The 25,159-nt window shown below is 39.3% G+C and overlaps 1 protein-coding gene across 1 annotated transcript in view; it reads left to right on the plus strand.

The window, feature by feature from the left end:
• Positions 1 to 25,159, plus strand: part of PLCH1 (phospholipase C eta 1) — a 235,274-nt gene extending 210,115 nt beyond the window's left edge. Inside the window, exons 17-24 of the mRNA XM_082840361.1 lie at positions 9,401 to 9,580; positions 9,672 to 9,779; positions 10,807 to 10,931; positions 15,241 to 15,325; positions 17,262 to 17,408; positions 17,648 to 17,727; positions 19,733 to 20,087; positions 22,526 to 25,159. Of these exons, the coding sequence (XP_082696487.1) occupies positions 9,401 to 9,580; positions 9,672 to 9,779; positions 10,807 to 10,931; positions 15,241 to 15,325; positions 17,262 to 17,408; positions 17,648 to 17,727; positions 19,733 to 20,087; positions 22,526 to 24,612 (3,167 nt within the window). The 3' untranslated portion in view covers positions 24,613 to 25,159. The remainder of the gene's footprint in view (positions 1 to 9,400; positions 9,581 to 9,671; positions 9,780 to 10,806; positions 10,932 to 15,240; positions 15,326 to 17,261; positions 17,409 to 17,647; positions 17,728 to 19,732; positions 20,088 to 22,525) is intronic.

The raw sequence follows: 25,159 nt of genomic DNA on the forward strand, positions 1-25,159 counted from the left end.
CCTCTCCTGTTGCGGAGCACAGGCTCCAGACGCGCAGGCCCAGCAGCCGTGGCTCACGGGCCTAGCCGCTCCGCAGCATGTGGGATCTTCCCGGACCGGGGCATGAACCCGTGTCCCCTGCATCGGCAGGTGGACTCTCAACCACTGCGCCACCAGGGAAGCCCTATTTGTAGTTTTTTAAGGAACCTCCATACTGTTCTCCATAGTGGCTGTACCAATTCACATTCCAACCAGCAGTGCAAGAGTGTTCCCTTTTCTACAAACTCTCTCCAGCATTTATTGTGTCTAGAGTTTTTGATGATGGCCATTCTGACCGGTGTGAGATGATATCTCACTGTAGTTTTGATTTGCATTTCTCTAATGATTAATGATGTTGAGCATTCTTTCATGTGTTGGTTGGCACTCTGTATATCTTCTTTGGAGAAATATCTATTTAGGTCTTCTGCCCATTTTTGGATTGGGTTGTTTGTTTTTTTGTTATTGAGCTGCATGAGCTGCTTGTAAATTTTGGAGATTAATCCTTTGTCAGTTGCTTCATCTGCAAATATTTTCTCCCATTCTGAGGGTTGTCTTTTGGTCTTCTTTATGGTTTCCTTTGCTGTGCAAAAGCTTTGAAGTTTCATTAGGTCCCATTTGTATATTTTTGTTTTTATTTCCATTTCTCTAGGAGTTGGGTCAAAAAGGATCTTGCTGTGATTTATGTCATAGAGTGTTCTGCCTATGTTTTCCTCTAAGAGTTTGATAGTTTCTGGCCTTACATTTAGGTCTTGAATCCATTTTTAGCCTATTTTTGTGTATGGTGTTAGGGAGTGATCAAATCTCATACTTTTACATGTACCTGTCCAGTTTTCCCAGCACCACTTATTGAAGAGGCTGTCCTTTCTCCACTGTACATTCCTGCCTCCTTTACCAAAGATAAGGTGGTCATATGTGTGTGGGTTTATCTCTGGACTTTCTATCCTGTTCCATTGATCTATCTTCCTTTTTTTGTGCCAGTACCATACTGTCTTGATTACTGTAGCTTTGTAGTATAGTCTGAAGTCAGGGAGCCTGATTCCTCCAGCTCCGTTTTTCCCTCTCAAGATTGCTTTGGCTATTCGGGGTCTTTTGCGTTTCCATACAAATTGTGAAATTTTTTGTTCTAGTTCTGTGAAAAATGCCACTGGTAGTTTGATAGGGATTGCATTGAAGCTGTAGATTGCTTTGGGTAGTAGAGTCATTTTCACAATATTGATTCTTCCAATCCAAGAACATGGTATATCTCTCCATCTATTTGTATCATCTTTAATTTCTTTCATCAGTGTCTTATAATTTTCTGCAGACAGGTCTTTTGTCTCCTTAGGTAGGTTTATTCCTAGATATTTTATTCTTTTTGTTGCAATGGTAAATGGGAGTGTTTTCTTAATTTCACTTTCAGATTTTTCATCATTACTGTATAGGAATGCCAGAGATTTCTGTGCATTAATTTTGTATCCTGCTACTTTACCAAATTCATTGACTAGCTCTAGTAGTTTTCTGGTAGCATCTTTAGGATTCTCTATGTATAGGATCATGTCATCTGCAGAGTGACAGCTTTACTTCTTCTTTTCTGATTTGGATTCCTTTTATTTCCTTTTCTTCTCTGACTGCTGTGGCTAAAACTCCAAAACTATGTTGAATAAGAGTGGTAAGAGTGGGCAACCTTGTCTTGTTCCTGATCGTAGTGGAAATACTTTCAGTTTTTCACCATTGAGGATGATGTTGGCTGTGGGTTTGTCATATATGGCCTTTATTATGTTGAGGAAAGTTCCCTCTATGTTTACTTTCTGCAGGGTTTTTATCATAAATGGGTGTTGAATTTTGTCGAAAGCTTTCTCTGCATCTATTGAGACGATCATATGGTTTTTCTCCTTCAATTTGTTAATATGGTTTATCACATTGATAGATTTGCGTATATTGAAGAATCCTTGCATTCCTGGAATAAACCCCACTTGATCATGGTGTATGATCCTTTTAATGTGCTGTTGGATTCTGTTTGCTAGTATTTTGTTGAGGATTTTTGCCTCTCTGTTCATCAGTGATATTGGCCTGTAGTTTTCTTTCTTTGTGACATCCTTGTCTGGTTTTGGTATCAGGGTGATGGTGGCCTCGTAGAATGAGTTTGGGAGTCTTCCTCCCTCTGCTATATATTGGAAGAGTTTGAGAAGGATAGTTGTTAGCTCTTCTCTAAATGTTTGATAGAATTCGCCTGTGCAGCCATCTGGTCCTGGGCTTTTGTTTGTTGGAAGATTTTTAATCACAGTCTCAATTTCAGTGCTTGTGATTGGTCTGTTCATATTTTCTATTTCTTCCTGATTCAGTCTTGGCAGGTTGTGCATTCCTAAAATTGTCCATTTCTTCCAGGTTGTCCATTTTATTGGCATAGAGTTGCTTGTAGTAATCTCTCATGATCTTTTGTATTTCTGCAGTGTATGTTGACAGTTTGATTAATATGTGACTTTTCCATTTCTAATTCTATTGATTTGAGTCTTCTCTCTTTTTTTCTTGATGAGTCTGGCTAACGGTTTATCTATTTTGTTTAACTTCTTAAAGAACCACTTTTTTTAATTTATCTTTGTTATAATTTCCTTCATTTCTTTTTCATTTATTTGTGATCTGATCTTTATGATGTCTTTCCTTCTGCTAACTTTGGGGTTTTTTTGTTCTTCTTTCTCTAATTGCTTTAGGTGCAAGTTTAGGTTGTTTATTCGAGATATTTCCTGTTTCTTAAGGTAGGATTGTATTGCTATAAACTTCCCTCTTAGAACTGCTTTCGCTGCATCCCATAGGTTTTGGGTCGTCGTGTCTACATTGTCATTTGTTTCTAGGTATTTTTTGATTTCCTCTTTGATTTCTTCAGTGATCACTTCGTTATTAAGTCATGTAATTTTTAGACTCCATGTGTTTGTATTTTTTACAGATTTTTTCCTGTAATTGATATGTAGTCTCATAGCGTTGTGGTCGGAAAAGAAAAAGATACTTGATACAATTTCAATTCTCTTAAATTTACCAAGGCTTGATTTGTGACCCAAGATATGATCTATCCTGGAGAGTGTTCCATGAGCACTTGAGAAAAATGTGTATTCTGTTGTTTTTGGATGGAATGTCCTATAAATATCAATTAAGTCCATCTTGTTTAATATATCATTTAAAGCTTTTGTTTCCTTATTTATTTTCATTTTGGATGATCTGTCCATTGGTGAAAGTGGGGTGTTAAAGTCCCCTACTATGAATGCGTTACTGTCGATTTCCCCTTTTATGGCTGTTAGCATTTGCCTTATGTATTGAGGTGTCCTATGTTGGGTGCATAAATATTTACAATTGTTATATCTTCTTCTTGGATCGATCCCTTGATCATTATGTAGTGTCCTTCTTTGTCTCTTCTAATAGTCATTATTTTAAAGTCTATTTTGTCTGATATGAGAATTGCTACTCCAGCTTTCTTTTGGTTTCCATTTGCATGGAATATCTTTTTCCATCCCCTCACTTTCAGTTTGTATGTGTCTCTAGGTCTGAAGTGAGTCTCTTGTAGACAGCATATATATGGGTCTTGTTTTTGTATCCATTCAGCCAGTCTTTGTCTTTTGGTGGGAGCATTTAATCCATTTACATTTAAGGTAATTATTGATATGTATGTTCCTATTCCCATTTTCTTAATTGTTTTTCATTTGTTATTGTAGGTCTTTTCCTTCTCTTGTGTTTCTTGCCTAGAGAATATCCTTCAGTATTTGTTGTAAAGCTGGTTTGGTGGTGCTGAACTCTCTCAGCTTTTGCTTGTCTGTAAAGGTTTTAATTTCTCCATCAAATTTGAATGAGATCCTTGCTGGGTAGAGTAATCTTGGTTGTAGGTTTTTCTCCTTCATCACTTTAAATATGTCCTGCCACTCCCTTCTGGCTTGCAGAGTTTTTGCTGAGAGATCAGCTGTTAACCTCATGGGGATTCCCTTGTGTGTTATTTGTTGTTTTTCCCTTGCTGCTTTTAATATGTTTTCTTTGTATTTAATTTTTGACAGTTTGATTAATATGTGTCTTGGCGTGTTTCTCCTTGGATTTATGCTGTGTGGGATTCTCTGTGCTTCCTGGACTTGATTAACTTTTTCCTTTCCCATATTAGGGAAGTTTTCAACTATAGTCTCTTCAAATATTTTCTCAGTCCCTTTCTTTTTCTCTTCTTCTTCTGGAACCCCTATAATTCTAATGTTGGTGCGTTTAATGTTGTCCCAGCGGTCTCTGAGACTGTCCTCAGTTCTTTTCATTCTTTTCTCTTTATTCTGCTCTGCAGTAGTTATTTCCACTATTTTATCTTCCAGGTCACTTAACCATTCTTCTCCGTCAGTTATTCTGCTATTGATCCCATCTAGAGTATTTTTAATTTCATTTATTGTGTTGTTCATCGTTGCTTGTTTCATCTTTAGTTCTTCTAGGTCCTTGTTAAATGTTTCTTGCATTTTGTCTATTCTATTTCCAAGATTTTGAATCATGTTTACTATCATTATTCTGAATTCTTTTTCAGGTAGACTGCCTATTTCCTCTTCATTTGTTAGGTCTGGTGGGTTTTTATCTTGCTCCTTCATCTGCTGTGTGTTTTTCTGTCTTCTCATTTTGCTTATCTTACTGTGTTTGGGGTCTCCTTTTTGCAGGCTGCAGGTTCATAGTTTCCGTTATTTTTGGTGTCTGTCCCCAGTGGCTAAGGTTGGTTCAGTGGGTTGTGTAGGCTTCCTGGTGGAGGGGACTCGTGCCTGTGTTCTGGTGGATGAGGCTGGATCTTGTTTCTCTGGTGGGCAGGTCCACGTCTGGTGGTGTGTTTTGGGGTGTCTGTGGCCTTATTATGATTTTAGGCAGCCTCTCTGCTAATGGGTGGGGTTGTGTTCCTGTCTTGCTAGTTGTTTGGCATAGGGTGTCCAACACTGTAGCTTGCTGGTCGTTGAGTGAAGCTGGGTGTTGGTGTTGAGATTGAGATCTCTGGGAGATTTTCACCGTTTGATATTACGTGGAGCTGGGAGGTCTCTTGTGGACCAGTGTCCTGAAGTTGGCTCTCCCACATCAGAGACACAGCATTGACTCCTGGCAGCAGCACCCAGAGCCTTTCATCCACACAGCTCAGAATAAAAGGGAGAAAAAGTAGAAAGAAAGAAAGAGGATAAAAGAAAATAAAGTAAAGTAAAATAAAATAAAGTTATTAAAATAAAAAATAATTTAGGAAAAAAAAATTTTTAAGTATAAAAACAAACAAAAAAACGGACGGATGGATCCCTAGGACAAATGATGAAAGCAAAGCTATACGGACAAAATCTCACACAGAAGCATACACATACACACTCACAAAAAGAGGAAAAGGGGAAAACAATAATAAATCTTGCTCTCAAAGTCCACCTCCTCAATTTGGGATGATTCGTTGTCTATTCAGGTATTCCACAGATGCAGGGTACATCAAATTGATTGTGGAGATTTAATCCTCTGCTCCTGAGGCTGCTGGGAGAGATTTCCCTTTCTCTTCTTTGTTCGCACAGCTCCCGGGTGCCAGTTTTGGATTTGGCCCCGCCTCTGCATGTGGGTCCCCGGAGGGCGTCTCTTCTTCGCTCAGACAGGACGGGGTTAAAGAAGCCGCTGATTCGGAGGCTCCGGCTCACTCAGGCCGGGCGGGAGGGAGGGGCATGGAGTGCGGGGCGGGCTTGCAGCGGCAGAGGCCAGTGTGATGTTGCACCAGCCTGAGGTGCACCGTGCGTGCGTTCTCCCGGGGAAGTTGTTCCCGGATCCTGGGACCCTGGCAGTGGCGGGCTGCACAGACTCCCCGGAAGGAAGGTGTGGAGAGTGACCTGTGCTCGCACACAGGCTTCTTGGTGGCGGTAGCAGCAGCCTTAGCGTCTCCTGCCTGTCTCTGGGGTCCGCGCTTTTAGCCACGGCTCACGCCCGTCTCTGGAGCTCCTTTAAGCAGTGCTCTTAATCCCCTCTCCTCGCGCACCAGGAAACAAAGAGGGAAGAAAAAGTCTGTTGCCTCTTCGGCAGCTCCAGACTTTTTCCCGGACTCATTCCCGGCTAGCCGTGGTGCCCTAACCCCTTCAGGCTGTGTTCACGCCACCAACCCCAGTCCTGTCCCTGCACTCCGACAGCCCGAAGCCCGAGCCTCAGCTCCCAGCCCCGCCTGCTCTGGCGGGTGAGCAGACAAGCTTCTTGGGCTGGTGAGTGCCGGTCGGCACGGATCCTCTGTGCGGGAATCTCTCTGCTTTGCCCTCCGCACCCCTGTTGCTGTGCTCTCCTCCGTGGCTGTGAAGCTTCCCCCCTCTGCCACCCACAGTCTCTGCCCACGAAGGGGCTTCTGCTGTGTGGAAACCTTTCCTCCTTCACAGCTCCCTCCCACTGGTGCAGGTCCCGTCCCTATCCTTTTGTCTCTGTTTATTCTTTTTTTCTTTTGCCCTACCCAGGTACGTGGGGAGTTTCTTGCCTTTTGGGAGGTCTGAGGTCTTCTGCCAGCGTTCAGTAGGTGTTCTGTAGTAGTTGTTCCACGTGTAGATGTATTTGTGATGTATCTGTGGGGAGGAAGGTGATCTCCGCATCTTACTCTTCCGTTCCACCATCTTCCCCCTCTCAATCTTTGTTTTTGTTGACTGCCTGTGCTGAGTCTTATGTCCTTACAACCTCCAGGATTCTTTCCTCAGATCTTTATCCCCCCCACCCCATTCCACAAGTGTATCTTTTTCTATCTGCAGATTTTCTTCCCTTTGGTGTTGATTCCTTCTTTAGATGGTGACAGTTATTAAAAAAAATTAATTTCACATGTGAGAACATGAGACCCTATAGGATTCTCAGCAAGTGAACATCACATTCTTTTTTTTCCCAGATTCTTTTCCATTATAAGTTATTACAAGGTATTGAATTTAGTTCCCTGTGCTACACAGTAGGACCTTGTTCTTTATTTTATATATAGTAGTGTGTATATATTAATCCCAAACTCCTAATTTATCCCTCCCCTTTCCTCTTTTGTAACCATAGGCTTGTTTTCTATGTCTGTGGGTCTATTTCTGTTTTATAAATAAGTTCATTTGTGTCATATTTTAGATCCCATATGTAAGTGATATCATATGATATTTGTCTTTCTCTGTCTGACTTTGCTAGAATGATAATCTCCAGGTCCATCCATGTTGCTGCAAATGGCATTATTTCATTCTTTTTTATGGTTGAGTAATATTCCATTGTATATATGTATCACATCTTCTTTATCCATTCCTCTGTTAATGGGCATTTAGGTTGCTTCCATGTTTTGGCTATTGTAAATAGCGCTGCAGTGAACATTGGGGAGTGTGTATCTTTTCGAATTAGAGCTTTCATCTTTTCTGGATATGTGCCCAGGAGTGGGATTGCAGGATCATATAGTAGCTCTATTTTTAGTTTTTTAAGGAACCTCCATACTGTTCTCCATAGTGGCTGCACCAATTTACATTCCCACCAACCTTGTAGGAGGGTTTCCTTTTCTCCATACCCTCTCCAGCGTTTATTATTTGTAGACTTTTTGAGATGACTGTCTGACCAGTGTGAGGTGGTACCTAAACATCACATTCTTATAATATCTGCCCACAGCTAGAAAATAAACTCAGGAAGTATTTTAATGGAGTTAAAGGTATATTTGGTTCATAGAAATATTTCTACTACATGCCTTAGGTAATCATCATCCTATTAGCTTAATGGAAAATAATATTGAGGACTGTTTAGTTCTTGAACTTTATCTGTTTTTGTCTTTTGTGTGTGAGAGTGTTAGCCACAAAATAAGCAATAGATAATGAATGCATGGCTCATCCTAATGCAAAGCAACTCAACTCTATTAATATACTAATTGACATGTACCTAATTAGCAAGGTCATCTTATTGATAATGTGGTGTGCGTAATTTATGTAGAGAGGCAGAGAAAATAGTGGTACTAATTTTAGTGCTACTCTACCTGAATGTGGTTTGTCAAAAAGACTATATTTTCTCTTACCCTGTTCAAAGTATTCCTCATCAAAATCTACAAATATGGTCATTTTTAGTATGCTTGAGATATGTAAACTATGCTAAGTTATGTCAGTAAGATATTGATATATGTGATAAGGAAAGAGTCTATTTGAGGGAAATCATCAGATTAAGCACTGTAATTCTCTAATCTCTTTGCCTTCCACTTGTGTTTATGACTGTTCCATGTTGTAGAGTGTAGTTGCTAGTCATTTGGCCAGTGTTTAATAACTAAGGCTGTACAACCCTAAGGACAGCAAGGGCCCTGGGAGACTGTGTGCCTGAATAAACATGCAGAGTCTGGATACCATTCAGGCTCAGTAAGATTATAATTCACCTCCTTTGTTTCATGGGCCATGTCCCTCAGTCTGGGTTCAGAGCACACCTTGGAATGAGAATGAGACTCTGGGCACGTTTGGATCTTTATCTAGGCTGGTCTATTCCAACAGGTACCAGATGACATGGGGTGGTCATTTGGGGGGTGGGGTATGGATGTTTGGTGAAGGAGTGGGAGTAGTGGGAGCATTTTAGATGTGGTACAAAAGATAGTACTGGAAGAAAAGGGTAAGATATTAAATAATTGGAGGTTTACTCCATCATGACCCCCTAACTTGTAGCTTCGTCGGTCCTGGATTAACCCTTTCTGATGATGCTCTAAGCAGAAACTTTAATATAGGCTTCCTGTTTTTTACCTCCCTATACTTTTCCATTATTTATAAATCTGGCTAGGGGGATGGCTGTTCTTGTTTCTGAAACTTTTATTTCTTTATGATATTCTTTGGAATTCTTTTTCCATTATGATTCCTTTCTCCCAAATAGGTTTTGACTGGTTTCATAATTCTATTCAAAGTAACTTTAAAACCCAATTTTCCTGCTTTGGAATTGGTCTTTTCCCTTTATTTTCTTCGACTCTGAAAGCTGTCACTTAATGTGTTTCATACGTATGCTTTTTAGATGAATGCCTTCAACGAATGTCTCCCTTTTATCAGGAATGAGTTACAAAGATAGTTTTATTTATCCATAGGTGTCTTGATCTCTGGCAAAGCTATTCTGCTTGAATCATGCGCCTAGAAAATAATTTTCCTCTCTGTCCTCTTCATACTAGTCAGATAGACATGAAGTAGTGAGACGATTGAATTCTTGGGAGAATATGGGATCCAGAAACAGGCAGTTATCTGAGCAAGATGCACAGCTCTGATCTGAAATGGCAAAAGAGTCCCGAGAGTGGAACTTTATTAGACCTTTCTTACTTAGGAGCTGTGCCTGCTCTGGTTGAATTCACTCTTTTGCTCTGCCTTTTATTATGGGTGTAATCGGACATCATTATAAGATCTTTTATGAGTGGTGTTTTCTTTGCAGCAGTTCTCACATTTCTGTTTTCTTTGTTAAAAACTTGTAGGAACCACAGGAAATGTGTTATCATTCAGTGAAACAAGAGCACATCAGGTGGTTCAGCAGAAATCTGAGCAGTTCATGACTTATAATCAGAAGCAGCTCACGAGGATTTATCCCTCTGCCTACCGCATCGATTCCAGTAACTTCAACCCTCTGCCCTACTGGAACGCAGGTTGCCAGCTAGGTGTGTATGCCTCGGGGAGGAGCGGTTCTCCGTGTGTCTTGACTCTATGCTGCTGTCTTGCCTAATTCTCTTAAACTTTGAACTTGCACAGTGGCATTGAACTACCAGTCTGAAGGGCGAATGATGCAGTTAAATCGAGCCAAATTCAAGACAAATGGCAATTGCGGCTATGTCCTCAAACCCCAGCAGATGTGCAAAGGTGTGTGTTAATTTCATAGTCATAGCTCTGAACGCAGGAGGCCTCTATTGAAGGAGCTCTGTGGAAAGTGTGATGCCTCTGTTTTGCAACATGATTTTTAAAAAAGAGGTAAATTCGGTATTGAAATGTAAATAAAGAACTCTTGTCACAACTGTTTAATATTTGGGTAGCGTGATGTTTACAGTGTTCCTTGTGATGTTGTGCACTTAAAGAGGGACATGGATAATAGCATGGATTGTCATGAAATCCGGTGGTCCAGCATTATATTCACTAGGCATTATTTGTAAACTGAATGCTTTCAGAAACTCTCTAAGGGAGTATGAGTCTGAGACCTGCTGGCAAAATTGTAATAACACCTGAAACAATTTTATCAAGCCCTTTTTAGTCAGTTTATTCCAATTACAAAACAGTGCTAACAACAACAACAACAAAAGATAATGCAATGTTATATCAAAAACACTTCCTTTTGGTTCTGCTCATCGAAATTCTTTTTAAATTTTCCAAGTTGGATTTTTAACAGTTCAGGTACAAAACTGTTGACAGATGTGTCTTCAGAATTTTGTGCTTTGCGTGTTTTCTTGCTATGCTGTTTACTTAATTTCAGGTCTTCTTTCTGTTTATTATATTCACTCTATACCTGCAATAGTTTAGGATAGAAAATTATGTGAATCTGACAGCTGCTCCCCTTCTCTATACTATGGACATTCAAATAAAATGTTCCTCTTACCCCCTGCCTTGGTTGATAATTGCATCTCAGACGCTTGTTTTAAATTGGTCCATTCTTCTGGCCTTTGGGAGCATAGATTCTAACAAAAAGACACAGCTATGGAAATGCCAGCTGGCATTGCCTTCAGGCAAAAGCCACGCTGATAGTTAGGTGATAATTTCTTTGCTTTAAGAAACACTATAGTAATCCAGCATTTATTGTTTCTTTGTTCTACAAGCTTAAGGTATGTGGGGGTATGTGTGTGTTTATTTTTCCATGCTACCAAACCTAGATTTTTAACCTCTGCTTTACCTGGCTTAGGTACTTTCAACCCTTTCTCTGGTGATCCACTTCCTGCCAACCCTAAGAAGCAGTTCATCCTGAAAGTAATTAGTGGACAACAACTCCCCAAACCTCCAGATTCCATGTTTGGAGACCGAGGCGAGGTAAGCTGTATACGACCAAGTGGTTAATTATGTGATTTATTTTATTGTGTTTACATTTCATCTGAAATGTCTTAAGGGCTGTGTGCGTGTGTGTGTGTGTGTGTGTGTGTGTGTGTGTGTGTGTGTGTAAATGAGCACTGACCTCAGCTCATCAGATATTAACTGACTTATTGGCAAAGCACACGCAATTCTTTCTGGAGTGCAGTGCATCATCTATTTTGGTGGCATGAGTGCAATACAGTTCAATTCATGATTCAAGACTGACACGGGCAATGCTAAACTGAGATGCAAGGAGCAGTTTTGTTATTAATAGACACATTGCCTAGGAGAACATCTTAACCTTCCATCCGCCTTTCTCATCCACCGTGACCCTCATCTCTGCTGCACATCAGCCACCTGCTCCCTGGCCACAGGCTGGCTCTTGCCTTGATGCATTTCTGTTGCGTGATTTTAAAATGTCTCCCTCTGTGACCACAGCCTCCGCTCTTTCCAGAGCTTTCATTCCGTTATTCCCATTCCACCTGCTGTTGGCCTCCTTGGCCTCCATTTTCTCCCTACCTGTCAGCCCCTCCTCTGTTCATGTCCTTCCTCTCAGGAGTGGTCCATCACTTCAGGCTCTTTGCCACTCCCACCTGTTAAACTATCCTTTCTGGATCTTGAATGTCGATGATGAAACCATGCAGCTCTGCAGTGGTCCCACCATCAACTCTGTCTCAAATCTCCACTGACCCACACGTAGTGCTGCACTGCCATCCCAACTCCACCTGATCAGTCCTCTATCCTGTTCTCCACAGTGGCTATTTTCAACCTCGTCTCTCCTCAAACATTTGTTCTCATCACTTTCTCCAGTAGATGGCGCCATGTCCTCCTTCTCAGAAAGTAGGAGCTTCAGGTGGGACCATGTCTTTCATCTGCATTGCCTTCAGCCTAATCCAAGCCACCATCATCGCTTGGCAGTTCTGCTGCAGTAGCCTCCCAGCTCACTGGCCTCCCTGCTTCCAGTTCTGTTCTCTCAGCAGCAAGAATAGTTATTTTGGTAGTATCAGAAAGTTTATCCTTACTTCCTCTTCTTTCCATTTTTCTTTATTGTCTGCAAAAAGGAAGACTCACTTCCTATATTTTCCCCCAAACTTTTTATTTTGAAATATTTCAAACCTCAGGAAAGTTGCAATAAGAATAAAAGGAACACAGTATCTCCAGCACCTAGATTCACCAATTAACTCATTAAATTTTGTTACTTTTGCTTTATCTTCCTTTCATGTGTAAATGTGTGCATAAATATACATATACACATACATATATACTTATCCACATGAAAGGGAGAAATAAAGCAAATATAACAAAATTTAATTATATATATGTGTGTATATATATGCATTTTCTTTTCTTTGGAGAATCATTTGAGAGTAAGTTAACATCATGACCTCAATCCCTAAATACTTCAGCATTTGTCTCTTAAGAACAAGAAGTTTATCCTGTATAACCACAATACAGTCGTTACACCCATGACATTTAATATCGGTACAATAATATATTTTTTTCTATTTTATTTTATTATTTTAGACCATCAGAACTTTATTCATTTTTTAAAATTTTATTTAAAAAAATTTTATACAATTTTTACAGGTTACTTTCCATTTACAGTTATTACAAAATATTGGCTGTATTTCCCACGTTGTACAATACATCCTTGAGCCTATCTTATACCCAATAGTTTGTTGGTATAAGAATGTTACCTAATATAAAATCTATATTCAATTTTCCCCCATTGTCCCCAAATTGTTCTTACATCTTCTTTTTTTCTTTTTAGATTCAGAATCCGATTAAGAGTCACACATTGCTTATAGTTGTCATTTCTCTTTGGTCTTTTAAAATATAAAACAGTTCTCCAGCTTTTGTTTTCATTATATTGATATTTTTAAAAATGTCCAAGCCAGCTGTGTCCAGAGTGTCCTTTGGTTTGGATTACCTAATTGTTTGTTCATGATTAGAATCAGACTAAACATATTTGGCAGGAATACTACATGGGCAATGTGTATCCTTCTCAGTGTATCATATCCGGGGCCATATTATGTCAGTTTATCCCAGGATTGATAATGTTACTTGGATAAGGAAGTTTCTTCCAGGTGTTTTTCACTGCATCGGTATTTCTTTATCTTTGTAATACATAGTCTTCGGGGTTAGAGTAATCATTTAAATGTATGAGGATTATCTTCTTTTATAATTAAAATAAAATCCAACCTCCTTATTGTGGTTTATGAGGTTCTATGTCAGGAGATTTTAACTCTTTTTTGAACCATAGAACCCATTGGCATCTGATGAGGCCTTTGGACCCCTTCTCAGAATAATGTGTTTGCGTAAAATAAAATAAAGGTACACAGGACAAATTATATTGAAATTCACTTATCAGTATATTAAAAACAAACTGTGACATACAAATATGTATGCAATAAATAGCAGGTTCTAGAGGGGGGTTGAATAACTATTAGAATTTTGAAGTTGTGATAAGTATGGGTGATACACGGAGATTTCTGCAGCAATTATAATGTGACTTGAAAACATCTGTGATTTCTGCCAGGCACAAAATTACAGTACTAATACTCTACTATTTGTGCTTTAGTCAGAGGCTAATGAAAATATAGTTTCTCCCCCCTCTAGTCCCCCTGAATTCTCAACCTGTGATCTCTCACATTGTTCATATCTCTGAGAATGAAATAATAATTTTTCTTGCTCCTAATCAGAAAATTGATTGTCATCTTTAATTTTCACCTTTTCTTTGCTCTCCACATCTACTCAATTAGCATCTCTTGGCCATTCTACCTCCCAAATCTCTCCCTAATCTTGCTACCACTATCCAGTTCCATTCTCCCAGCATGTCACCTGGATTACAGCATGATGAAGCGGACACTGTTATCTTAGGTTTACAGATGAGGAAACTGAAGCACAGACAGTTACACGACTTGCCAAAGTCCAGCACAGGAACCAAGTGTCGAAACAAGAAGTTGTTCTTCAAGCCTGTGGCTTCTTAAATTCCTTAATTTAGACTTAAATTAATCCTCTTAAATTCCTTAAAATTAAGGAATTTAATTTTATTGTCCTTAGTCATATTTATTAGCTGTCCCCAGATCCAAGACTCCCAATGGTACAGTTTTACCACAGTGTTCTATTCTAAGGAAAAACTTTTAACATCAAAGAATTAATGGAAAACTAGTAAACTTTAGCTGTGATTTATTTAGTGAACAAAAAGCGTGTCTATCCACCTAACTGTCTCAAAATGTTTTTCTATCATACCTCTAGCTCATATTCCATGAAGCTCCCTCCAAAACTGTATTCTCCTTAGTCTCCAAGCTCCTAAAAATATGTTTTCCCAGACTTCATAATTCTCTCCTTTCTGGGTTCCTTAGGATTTTATTCCTTCATTGCTACTTATCCAGTACTGGCACTACAAAGGAGAGCTTACAGATGACAAACAAAGGAGGATCCCTCTCCCAGAGGGCAGGGGATATGGGGGAGGTAAAGGTGAGGAAGAGGGGAACTAAACACTCATCTTTTTCTTTTGATTACCTTTTCATCTTTTTATTTTTAAATACTTCTAAATTTACATCATAGTACACAATTGATTTAACTACCTTAAAGGGCACCAATCAAATGTGGATAACTTGATTAATTATTGTGTAAGCAGATCAAGGTAGAACATATCCAGAACCCCCAGAAGGCTTCCGTCCACCCTCCCAGTCAATATCTACTCCCAGCCCTCCCCTCCCCCCATCAAATACCAGTCCCTGTCAAAACAGATTAATTTAGTCTGTGCTCAAACTTTATGTAAATGGACTCTGACGGTATACACTCTTTCGTGTCTGGCTTGTTCCACATTATGGCTATGTAGCACAACTTTGTTATTTTTTCATTGCTGTGTAGTATTCATTAGATGAATATTCTGCAGTTTATCCATCTTACTCATAATGGACATTGAGGTTGCTTCCAATGTGTGACTATTATGAATTCACCTGCTCTGAGCATTTCTGCATAGATAGGCACTCTCATTTCTGTTGGGTATATACCTCCAACTGGAGTTGAAGGTTCATTGGGTTAAGTTTTTGTAGCATTAGTAGATATTGGCAAATAACAATGTAATCTTTTTTTTATTCCTGCTTCATAGTTGACTCTGTTGAATCTGGTACAATTTCTCTTTCTTAGTAAGCACCTAAATAAATGGGTTGCTGTTGATATGTGATATTTTGGCCAATATTCTTAAATTAACATGTGTAGAAATTTATCAGTTGTAGTAATACTTTCTTTATCTATATAGATCATTGATCCTTTTGTAGAAGTTGAAATTATCGGATTGCCAGTAGATTGTTGTAAAGATCAGACTCGTGTGGTAGATGACAATGGTAAGATTATAATAATCTCTGTTCACTTTTAATAAGGATGCTCTAGAAATAGAGTTTGCACGGAAAAAGAGAATTTGTCTACATGGAAGAGAAACAAATTTCTAAAATCTGTAATTGCCATCTGAGTTTTGTTAAGATTTTTCAACACATAAAACTAAGTAAATATGGTATTGACGCATGGTATATTTTGATGATGTTGTAATCTAGGCTCTCAAGACTTCCGCTTTTGAAGCAAATGGTTTTTTTCTAGTGAAATGAATGATATTTTAAAGATCTGGGTTAAAACTTCATGTAGGAAAATGACTCGTTATATTTTTATATTGTTTTCATGACATGAGTTGCTTCAAAGTTCTCATTTGTGAAGCCCACGTCCTAATGATTTCTCATTTTTTCCTGGAGCATGTACAACTGTAAAGGCAAGTGCAGCATGCTCTGGCAAGTTTACTTCTTGAATATGTACTTGTGGTGCATGGGCAGCGTTCTTCTTCTGTTTTGGCCATCATGTAAAGAAAACTTTCTTTACTCAAGCCTCATGTCTTTTTCTTAGTAATTTTCTAAGGTTGTATTTATTCATACATATGACAAACATTATTGCACGCCTGTTTTTCTCAATCTCTAGTCCTTAATACTGTAAAAAATCTAAACCCCAATCCTCAAAATGCTTGGGAAGTTAGAGGTTCCTAGAGAGACCTTAAGAGGAGTTTAAGGAAAGGAATTTGAGGGTTCAGGAGTAGCACAAACCTGTTACTTAGGAAATAACATGCTTAAAATAAGCAAACTTCCCATACTGCATTTTCCTACCAATGCTCAATATATTATTTTTGGTCTCAGAAATAATTGAGATGTCATCACTAAGTCAACAAAAAGTATCCCTTCTCTTGTTCAGGAGGGACATCTCAATGATTTTCAGTCCATAATTATTTCATTAGCTAAGGCATTAGGGTTAAGTGGCTGATGCCTTCTGAATGCATACATTTAATAACATGAATTTTCATTTTTAGAAAAGAAAAACAAACTTACAGAGTGCTTGAATTTTTATCAGTTTAATTATTTTATCTGAGAGAATTTTACCAAGAAATAAACGTGGTTTTGCCTTTTAGAATTTGAGTTGAATTATATGCCTTTCCTATTTATTTTCAGTAGCTATGAAAATATGTCATCTTTCATGTATTAAGGTCTTGCTTCATGAGAAGCCACTGGAAATCAGCAGTGCCTCGTCTCCTTTGGCTCTGTCACTAGTTGCATGATGTTAGGCATGTTATTTTCTCTGGACATCAGTTTTCTCAACTATAAAATGAGCATTATATTTCCTATGTTGAAAAGTGAGCATGGGTTACTTGTGTAATTTTTAAGTGTTATATATTTTTGAAAGTCAGTAATATATATTTTTTCTTAATTAGAAAAAAACCTCTGCCCTGCCACCCTTAGAGGATTACCATGAGAATTAAATAGGATGGTGTATGTACCATAGCATTGAAACCTTACAAAATGCTTGCTGGTGATGCTTACAGCAGCAGAATCTTTGCTGGGTGAGAAGCATCATTCTACTGGGGTGGGATGGGGGTGGAGGAGAGGAGTCATTCTTTATTGCTTTTGCTAAAACATTATTCTTAGATCGCTACTGTAGATACTTTTTGAGCTTATTGAAACATTCTAGATATTGTCTAAAAGAGCTTTCTCCACAATGCAATGTGGCATCAAAGATTATTAGAATTGATGTAATAATTTACAGGCAATTTCTTACCAATTATTTTCTAGCAATGGGGTAAATTCCAAGGCTTTATTTCACTAAGGCATCCCGGGGTGGCTCAGTTGTCTTCACGAGTTTAATAACCATGGCAAGCAATTTTCACTGTCTGCTTTGCAGATGTTGCTGCTAAATCATTTTTAGCCAACCCCTTTGCTTTTCTAATTTGTCTTTTCCTGTTTCTCTGAGGATTTAACCCTGTGTGGGAAGAAACCCTCACATTTACAGTACACATGCCAGAAATAGCTTTGGTTCGGTTCCTTGTGTGGGATCACGATCCGATCGGACGAGATTTTGTTGGGCAAAGAACTGTGACCTTTAGCAGCTTAGTGCCTGGTAAGTCTGGCTGGCCTTTTCTCTCTAGACTGACCATTCCTTTTCTTTGGAAGATTTAATATATGATATGTGACATACATGATACATGGCATATATGATATATAAAATATGTGTTATATGATAATGTGAGTGTTAACATAAAGAACTATAGTAAAGTCAGGTATTTAATTCTGTTGCACCCGTGGGAAAGCCAAACACAAGTTCAACTCAAAGGAAACTACTTTCTCTACTTTTATCAGGCTACCGGCATGTCTATTTGGAAGGACTGACAGAAGCATCCATTTTTGTCCACATAACAATCAATGAAATCTATGGAAAGGTAAGAAAGATCACAGGGCTTAAAGCCACATGCAACAGTAATATGGTCCTTAATAAAGTTTTCTAATTCATTTCATAAAAGGGAACGTGTATCTTGACAAGCTGTTTTTTTAACAGAAAACTCTAGTGAAGCCCAGCCCACACTGTGCTCTGTGTGCTCTCCTGCCCACAGGTCTCCATCCGTGTGCGCTCCTTCCTCTTTTTAGGGGTGTGTACTCCTTCCCTCCACCTAGGGGCCCTCTCTGGGCTTAAAAGAATTGAGAAAACTATTGCTCTCTAGGGCAATCATTTGTTTGACTAAAACAGGAAGGATAGACTTACATATTTGAATTTTATTATAATCCTTAAAAAGACCCAGCTGACTGCAGTGGGAAATGTAGTCTCAGATGTTTGAATTACCTGTACTAACTGGGCTATGATCCCAGCCAGTTCTAGGCAGGATGCATTCATTCAGTGCCATTGTATTCAACTGGAAACCTGAAAATCATGAATGAATTAAAAGCCACCCACAGGACTTAAAAGGAAGAGACCATAAAAGTGTATTCTAGCTCTTTGCTGATGCCAGTTTCTTCATTGCAGAGCTCACTTGAGATTTACAAATCAGTAGGCTGTCCTCTGGTAATGCCAAGTAATTGGGGACTTGGCCACTGGAATCAATTTTCAGGACTAGATGTGATTTGGAGGGACTGTAGCATTGACCAGGGCCCGGGAATGTCCAGTGCTCTTTATCAGAAGGTCTGCATTGCCTGGAGCTCCTCCTCCAGAGGTATATACATTCTCTGTGCTTCCGTTTCCTTATTTGTACATGTGGGGTAAAAATAGTACCTACTTCATAAACAAATACTTTATTTTTAAAAAGCTGCCTGGCACATAGTAAATGCTCAAAAATGTTGGCGAATATTAATATTATTAGAGACTATAATCCAACTGGCAGGTAGTGGACCAATTTGGCCTGAAATAGGAGGTATGTGTTTATTCTCACATCCATCAGTTGGGAGGGGTGAGGTGCTAAGGATCCTAATTTCTAAGAGTGATAAAGTTTTACGACTTTCTGTGTTTAGTCCTGGGTTTCTATTTGTGCTTGTTGGGCTCTCTCCTCTGGCCTAAACATACACAAATGTAAATGATCGAAAAATGATTCTTGAATTTCTAGGAATCCCAGGTGAACAAAGCAGCATCTCTAGCACTTAACATGCTTGAGGGAAATAATAAAAATCAGTTTGTTAAAAACTTGAGCCAAGAAGGTGTTCTGTAGGACTTGTGTTCTCTTTCCTTAAATAAATGTCCATGTGTAAGTCATTAATTACTTTCAAGGGGTGTTTGGGTTGATATGCGTAAACCGCAACATGATGGTGGCGAACTGAGCGATGAATGAACTTGTGACTAAAAATCCAAAGTGGGAGAAAGGGTTTATAGAGCATATGTGTTCTATCTCCTTCTGTTTTTCCTTGTGCAGCCTTCTTGAATGAGCCCAAAATGTGTTTTGTTGTGCTTTTTTCCCCCTTGCAGTGGAGCCCTTTAATACTCAACCCCAGTTACACTATATTGCACTTTCTAGGAGCTACAAAGGTAGTTTCTCAGCATGGTGCTTGGTTCTTGCTGGCGCGTTTCTCTTTCAGTGGTCACGGCGGCATGCTCGCTCACATCGCTCCATCTTCCTGCTTACCACTTTAAAACATGCATCCGTTGCTTTAAGGTGGCTCAAGTTCATTACAGTCTTTTCACTGTGGAAACTCTTCCTACCACCTTGTCATCTTCGGGCAGAAAACTTGTGGAAAAGCTTGGTTGTGAAAATGGGAGGCTGCCTTCCTCCCGAAGTCGGGTTGATAAAATGTGCATGACGTTGTGCAAACATGCTGTGAGCTGCTGTTTTCTTGGTTTGAATATTCTTCAGTGGCTGTGAGATTTCGTTTTGTATCCATTTTTCATGGAGCTGTCATTTAAAAGGCAAGCAGTTGACACAGTGCTATTTGCTTAACTTGTGCTTGGTCCTTTTGTGTCTTCAGAACAGACAGCTCCAAGGTCTGAAGGGGCTGTTCAATAAGAATCCCAGGCACAGCTCTTCAGAAAACAGTTCCCATTATGTTCGGAAGCGATCGATTGGAGATAGGATTCTGCGACGCACAGCCAGTGCTCCAGCCAAAGGCAGAAAAAAGAGCAAAATGGGCTTCCAAGAAATGGTAGAGGTAAAGGATTCTGTGTCTGAGGCTGCAAGAGGACAAGATGGGGTCCTGAGAAGGACCGCGCGGAGTTTGCAAGCACGCCCCGTCTCTATGCCTGTTGACAGAAGTCTTCTGGGGGCTCTGTCGCTGCCTATATCCGAAACTGCAAAAGACACAGAAGGAAAAGAAAACTCTCTGGGTAAGATGCTTTAAGTTTCTCTAAGAATACACCCCTTTAAGGCCCATTTTGGTCCCTAATTACCATTATTACATGGCTGACATTTTGTAGTCAAAGTAAAATATACTGAAAAATAAATCATTACAGTACATTACAGTGTTACCTTTTAGACCATATTTTAAACTTTGGAGAGTGGGTGGTAAAAGAGCTATCTCCTAGTCACCTAAAGCCTCAAAATAACATTGACATCTGAAATTGACAGTGAGGGGTCAGATGTGATGGAATGGAGCCTACGGGTCTGTGAGGCACAACAGAGGGAGATGAAACCTGCAAAATATTAGCAGAGATCATGGTTTTCTAAGTGGGCACAATATTTACTGGTTTTCTGGGGAGGAATAGAATTAAATGGACTTTTCCGAGGTTGAATTTAGTTATATTTCTTTCCCACCATATAACATGTTTTCTACAATTGGAAATGTTTATGGAGAAAGAGGAAAAGCCAGATGTTAAAAGTAATCCACCTTCTTCACTTGAGAAATCTTTGCTTCCACAAGAGGTAGCTTATTAGCTGTTTTCCCGTGGCCTCGTTTCCCTGACCCCTGGATGTTGGCAGGGAAGGAAGCAGCATGTCTGCAGCTCCTGTCCATTCATAGATTCCTCAGGCATAGGAAGCAGGCATTACCCACCTTTTCCCCTAATTTGAGCATAATGCTTCACTCATATCAAGAACGTGATAAAGAGTGATATCTGCTTTACAGTGTACCAAAGAGCTCTTGCCTTGTGTCTGTGACTCTTCCCCCACCCTATTTTAGATAATTTAAGCACCCAAACTGTGTCCATGTGAGGTCTCTGCAACAAATGTTTTAATTAAATCAAAATCACTTCAGACAGGAGAATGTGATACCTGTTTCTTTTAGCAAAAGTCTTTCATCATGCAATCTAATTTCAATGATCTATTTTCTCACAAACAGCACTTTGCTTGTTTTGATTTTTATTGTAAGATATTGTAGGGAGACAAACCAATTTTTGAATGGTTTATTTGAAGGAGAAAAAGGCAGTTAACAAGTTTGAAATTTTGCTAAGAGCAGTATCAGAGAAGAGATGAAATATATGCTTTAAAATTTATTTCAAAACTCCATTTTGGGGGAAAGTAAACTACATGTAAATATAAATAACTCCATTTTGGGGGGAAAATAAAGCAAAAGAAATTAGTAATAATTAATCCTGTAATGCCACAATTCAGATGTTACTACCATTAAGGTGAGTTAGAAAGCAACAGTATGTTTCTTTCCTCCCTTTAAAAAACAGGAAATTTATATAAGTTATTCATATATATATAGCATAATATATTTAATAATACTTAAGTATAAAACTTATAAATATGGAGCAGTACATAACCATGCAATGATTCAAGTTATCATGTAGAAGAAAAACTAAGTGGAAAAAATTCAGAATAAAAAATTGTATACATAATTCTATCCCTCTACAAAAGCTTACAGTGGCTATCTGAGTGGTAACATCATATAATCTTTATTTTTTTCCTTATAATTTTTGGGTTTATCAAATTTTTATGATGATTTTTTTAGTTAGGAAAATATTTAATAAAAAGTTAAATATATTTTCTTGATTCTCATAACTGAAAGCATAAAATCCGTTAAAATAATGTGATTAAGAACACTTGAACACCTAATATCAATATTGTCTTAGCACTATTCTAAACAGGATGGGATACCCCAAATTACTTTGAATTGTGTATTTTTATAGTTTTCCTTACTGTGCCTGATATCTGCCTCTTTTAGGGGAGAATGCAATATGAAATTTATGTATTAAAACCAAAAAATAGGATCAATGGAAAATTAGATATTAGCAATGGTATAAAATTGGTGACCAAGTCTTTATTTTTACATTTTAAAGTCAACAGATACTGATATTTTAATGCATCTATTGCACCCTCCAATTTGTTTTAGAAATTAATTGGTTAAAATCAGTATTTTGACAAAATGTTTTTCAAAATGATTTGTGTGGGTTTTTTTTTTTTTCTAACACATGTATAACTTTGCAAGCTTACAGTATGTTGCTTACAGGTACCACAATACTTTGTTTAACAGAGCTGTCTTGTTCTGTTTCTATTGCCATGCTTCTGTGTAGTACAAATCTGAATAGGAAACAACTTAAGGTAATCTTCACTGTAAAAGTATGGTAACTCATTGACATTTTTTTTTACAATGAATATTACATCCTTAGCTGATGTAATAGCTATTCAAAGGGAAGTTTCAGTGAAATTTTACCATTTATCCATCACACAGACACTTTGTTGCAAATCTATGCAATCCATAATTATATTGTCACGATGTAACAGATTTACATTTTCCATTTGTCTGTCTGAAGACAAACATGAGTGTTTGCAGGTCCTACATAAAGTGATACCTGTCACTTAAGATATTGTTTGTTTCATTCAGCAGAAGATACGGATGACAGAAGAGATGGGAAGGCAAGTATAAAAGACCAACATTTTCCAAATTTCAACAAAAAGTTATCCGCTTCCTCCAGTGCTCTCCTCCACAAAGACATCAGCCACGGGGACCCTGCTGTTTCTACCGCCAACTTGTCAATCACAGAACAGTTGCTACCAGGTCCAAAGGGTGGGAGAACCAAATCAAATGTGTTAAGTGATCGCCAGGAACACCAGTGTACCAACAAATCCCTCTCCCCAAGGCAGCATTTGGCTCGTGACCCTGCAGTTAGCCTAACACAAGATCTATGTGGTGTGAAAACCAAGGAAAATGGGAATGCTGGGGGCTTCGTGGTAGGGAAAAGCGCATTGTCAGGAAGCATCCTTTCTCAAAGCAATCTGGAGATTAAGAAGCTGGAAGGTAATTGGGATAAGGGCAGAACTGCAACATCCTTTTCTTTGTCAGACGTCTCTACGCTCTGTTCTGACATACCTGACTTACATTCCACTGCAATTCTCCAGGAGAGTGAAATTTCCCATCTTATTGATAATGTCACTTTGACAAATGAGAATGAGCCTGGCAGTTCCATCTCAGCACTGATTGGCCAGTTTGATGAGACCAGCGACCAGGTTAACCCCACAGTTGTGTCTCATCTTCAGAGCCCCAGTGTGATAGCAGGCCATCCTCCCTTGCCTACCATGGACCTAAAAATGCCCTTCAAGCATGGCTTTTCCAGTGGAAAACCCAAGTCATCCTTCCTGTGCTCATCTCCTGAGCAGACTGCATTCTTGGGGCACGAGAACTCTGAATGCTCAACACATGCAGCTGTTTGTGAATCTATCTGCACTCCTGTCTCTAAAACTAAAGCAGATGATGACCTTTCTGGGAAGACCAAGACAGGGGCCATGGAAAACAATCTGCCTCTGTCCTCTAATAATCCTCACTGCTGGTTACTAAAAAGTCCCACCCACAAAAAAGACTGGGAAATACTGAAGAACCATAGCCCTGCCACTTCCACTGACTTGACACTGAAAGATGTGATGGTGGATCCCACTCTCTGTTTAAATTCTGGGGAGAGCAGTCTCGTGGAAATGGATGGAGACTCACAAAGTCTGCCTTTAACAACCTATGGATATAGGAGAGAGGGCACAAGTCACCTCGCTTCTCCTTTAAAACTGAAATACAGTCAGGATGTGGTGGAACATTTTCAAAGAGGCTTGAGAAATGGCTACTGTAAAGAGACTCTCCACTCTTCTGTCTCTGAAATATTCAACAGTAGTATTCAAGATGTCAAAAATCAAAATATTTCTCGTCTAGCCTATCAGGGTGCTGGTTTTATGCATAACCATTTCTCAAATTCAGATGCAAAAAAGAACCAGACCCCTGGGCCCCTGTCTAGCGTTCAAGACATGCATGACCCTGCCCCCGAGCGGTCCACACACCCTCCTCTGCCTGCTCTGAAGCTGCCCAGTCCTTGCAAATCCAAAAGTCTGGGAGACTTAACATCAGAGGACATCGCCTGTAATTTTGAAAGCAAGTACCAGTGTATTAGTAAGAGCTTTGTTACAACGGGCATCAGAGACAAGAAGAGCGTAACTGTGAAAACAAAGTCGTTAGAGCCTATAGATGCCCTGACCGAACAGCTGCGGAAGCTTGTGTCCTTTGACCAGGAAGACGGCTGCCAAGTGCTGTATTCCAAGCAAGATGTCAATCAGTTCCCCAGGGCACTGGTCAGAAAGTTGTCATCCAGAAGTCAGAGCAGAGTGCGCAACATTGCCAGTCGCGCCAAGGAAAAGCAGGAAGCCAACAAGCAGAAAAGCGTGAACCCCAGCCCTGTGGGAGGAGTGGTTCTTCGAAGCAAACCCTGCGCGCCGGCGCCCGTGGGGAACCGGCACTCCACCGGCTCGTACATCGCGGGCTACTTGCGGAGCGCCAAGGGCGCCTGCGGCGTGGAGGGCCGCGGCATCCCCGAGGGCGCATGCGCAGCCCTGCGCTCCGGGCATGCCGACCAGTTCTGTTCACATCATTCCGTTTTGCAGACCGAGCCGAGCAGTGATGATAAACCAGAAATTTATTTTCTTTTGAGACTGTGAATTACATAAAGCTGCATTTTTATTTTTTTTTTTACATTTTAAATAAGCTGCATTTTCACTGTTTACAAGATATTCTGTAGAATGTCCGAGTTTTCAGTAAATACGGTCCTTGGCTTTGAGATGATTTTAAAATGTATTTTTAAACTTGTATTACCGTCTCCCTTTGACTCCATGTGTTCTTCTTGTTCATGCGTTTGTATATAGCTTCGGGTGACATTTCCCATGTACCTTTCTGATCTTTCTCCCCTGAGGTATAAACTCTATTGGTATGATGTATGTGCATGCCCTAGATGTGAAACTTCTCAGCAGCTTGGTTTCTACCGTCCGTATGTTTCACCAAGATGCTCTTTACTCTTTGTCCTCAGATCACAGTCACAAATGTAGTCATTTTTACTGTCTGTTAAGAGATTTTACAAAGGACAAAGGGAGGAATTCTTTATTTTAAAGCCACTATCATTTTTCCTAGTTTTTGTTCTTTATTAAGAAGCCCAGATGCATTTTTGTAACTCATTTAAAAGAAGATTAAAATAGTTAACTTACCTTTTAA

The sequence above is a fragment of the Leucopleurus acutus genome, assembly GCF_964270905.1.
Source record: "Leucopleurus acutus genome assembly, chromosome: 5".
Taxonomy (NCBI): Eukaryota; Metazoa; Chordata; class Mammalia; order Artiodactyla; family Delphinidae; genus Leucopleurus; species Leucopleurus acutus.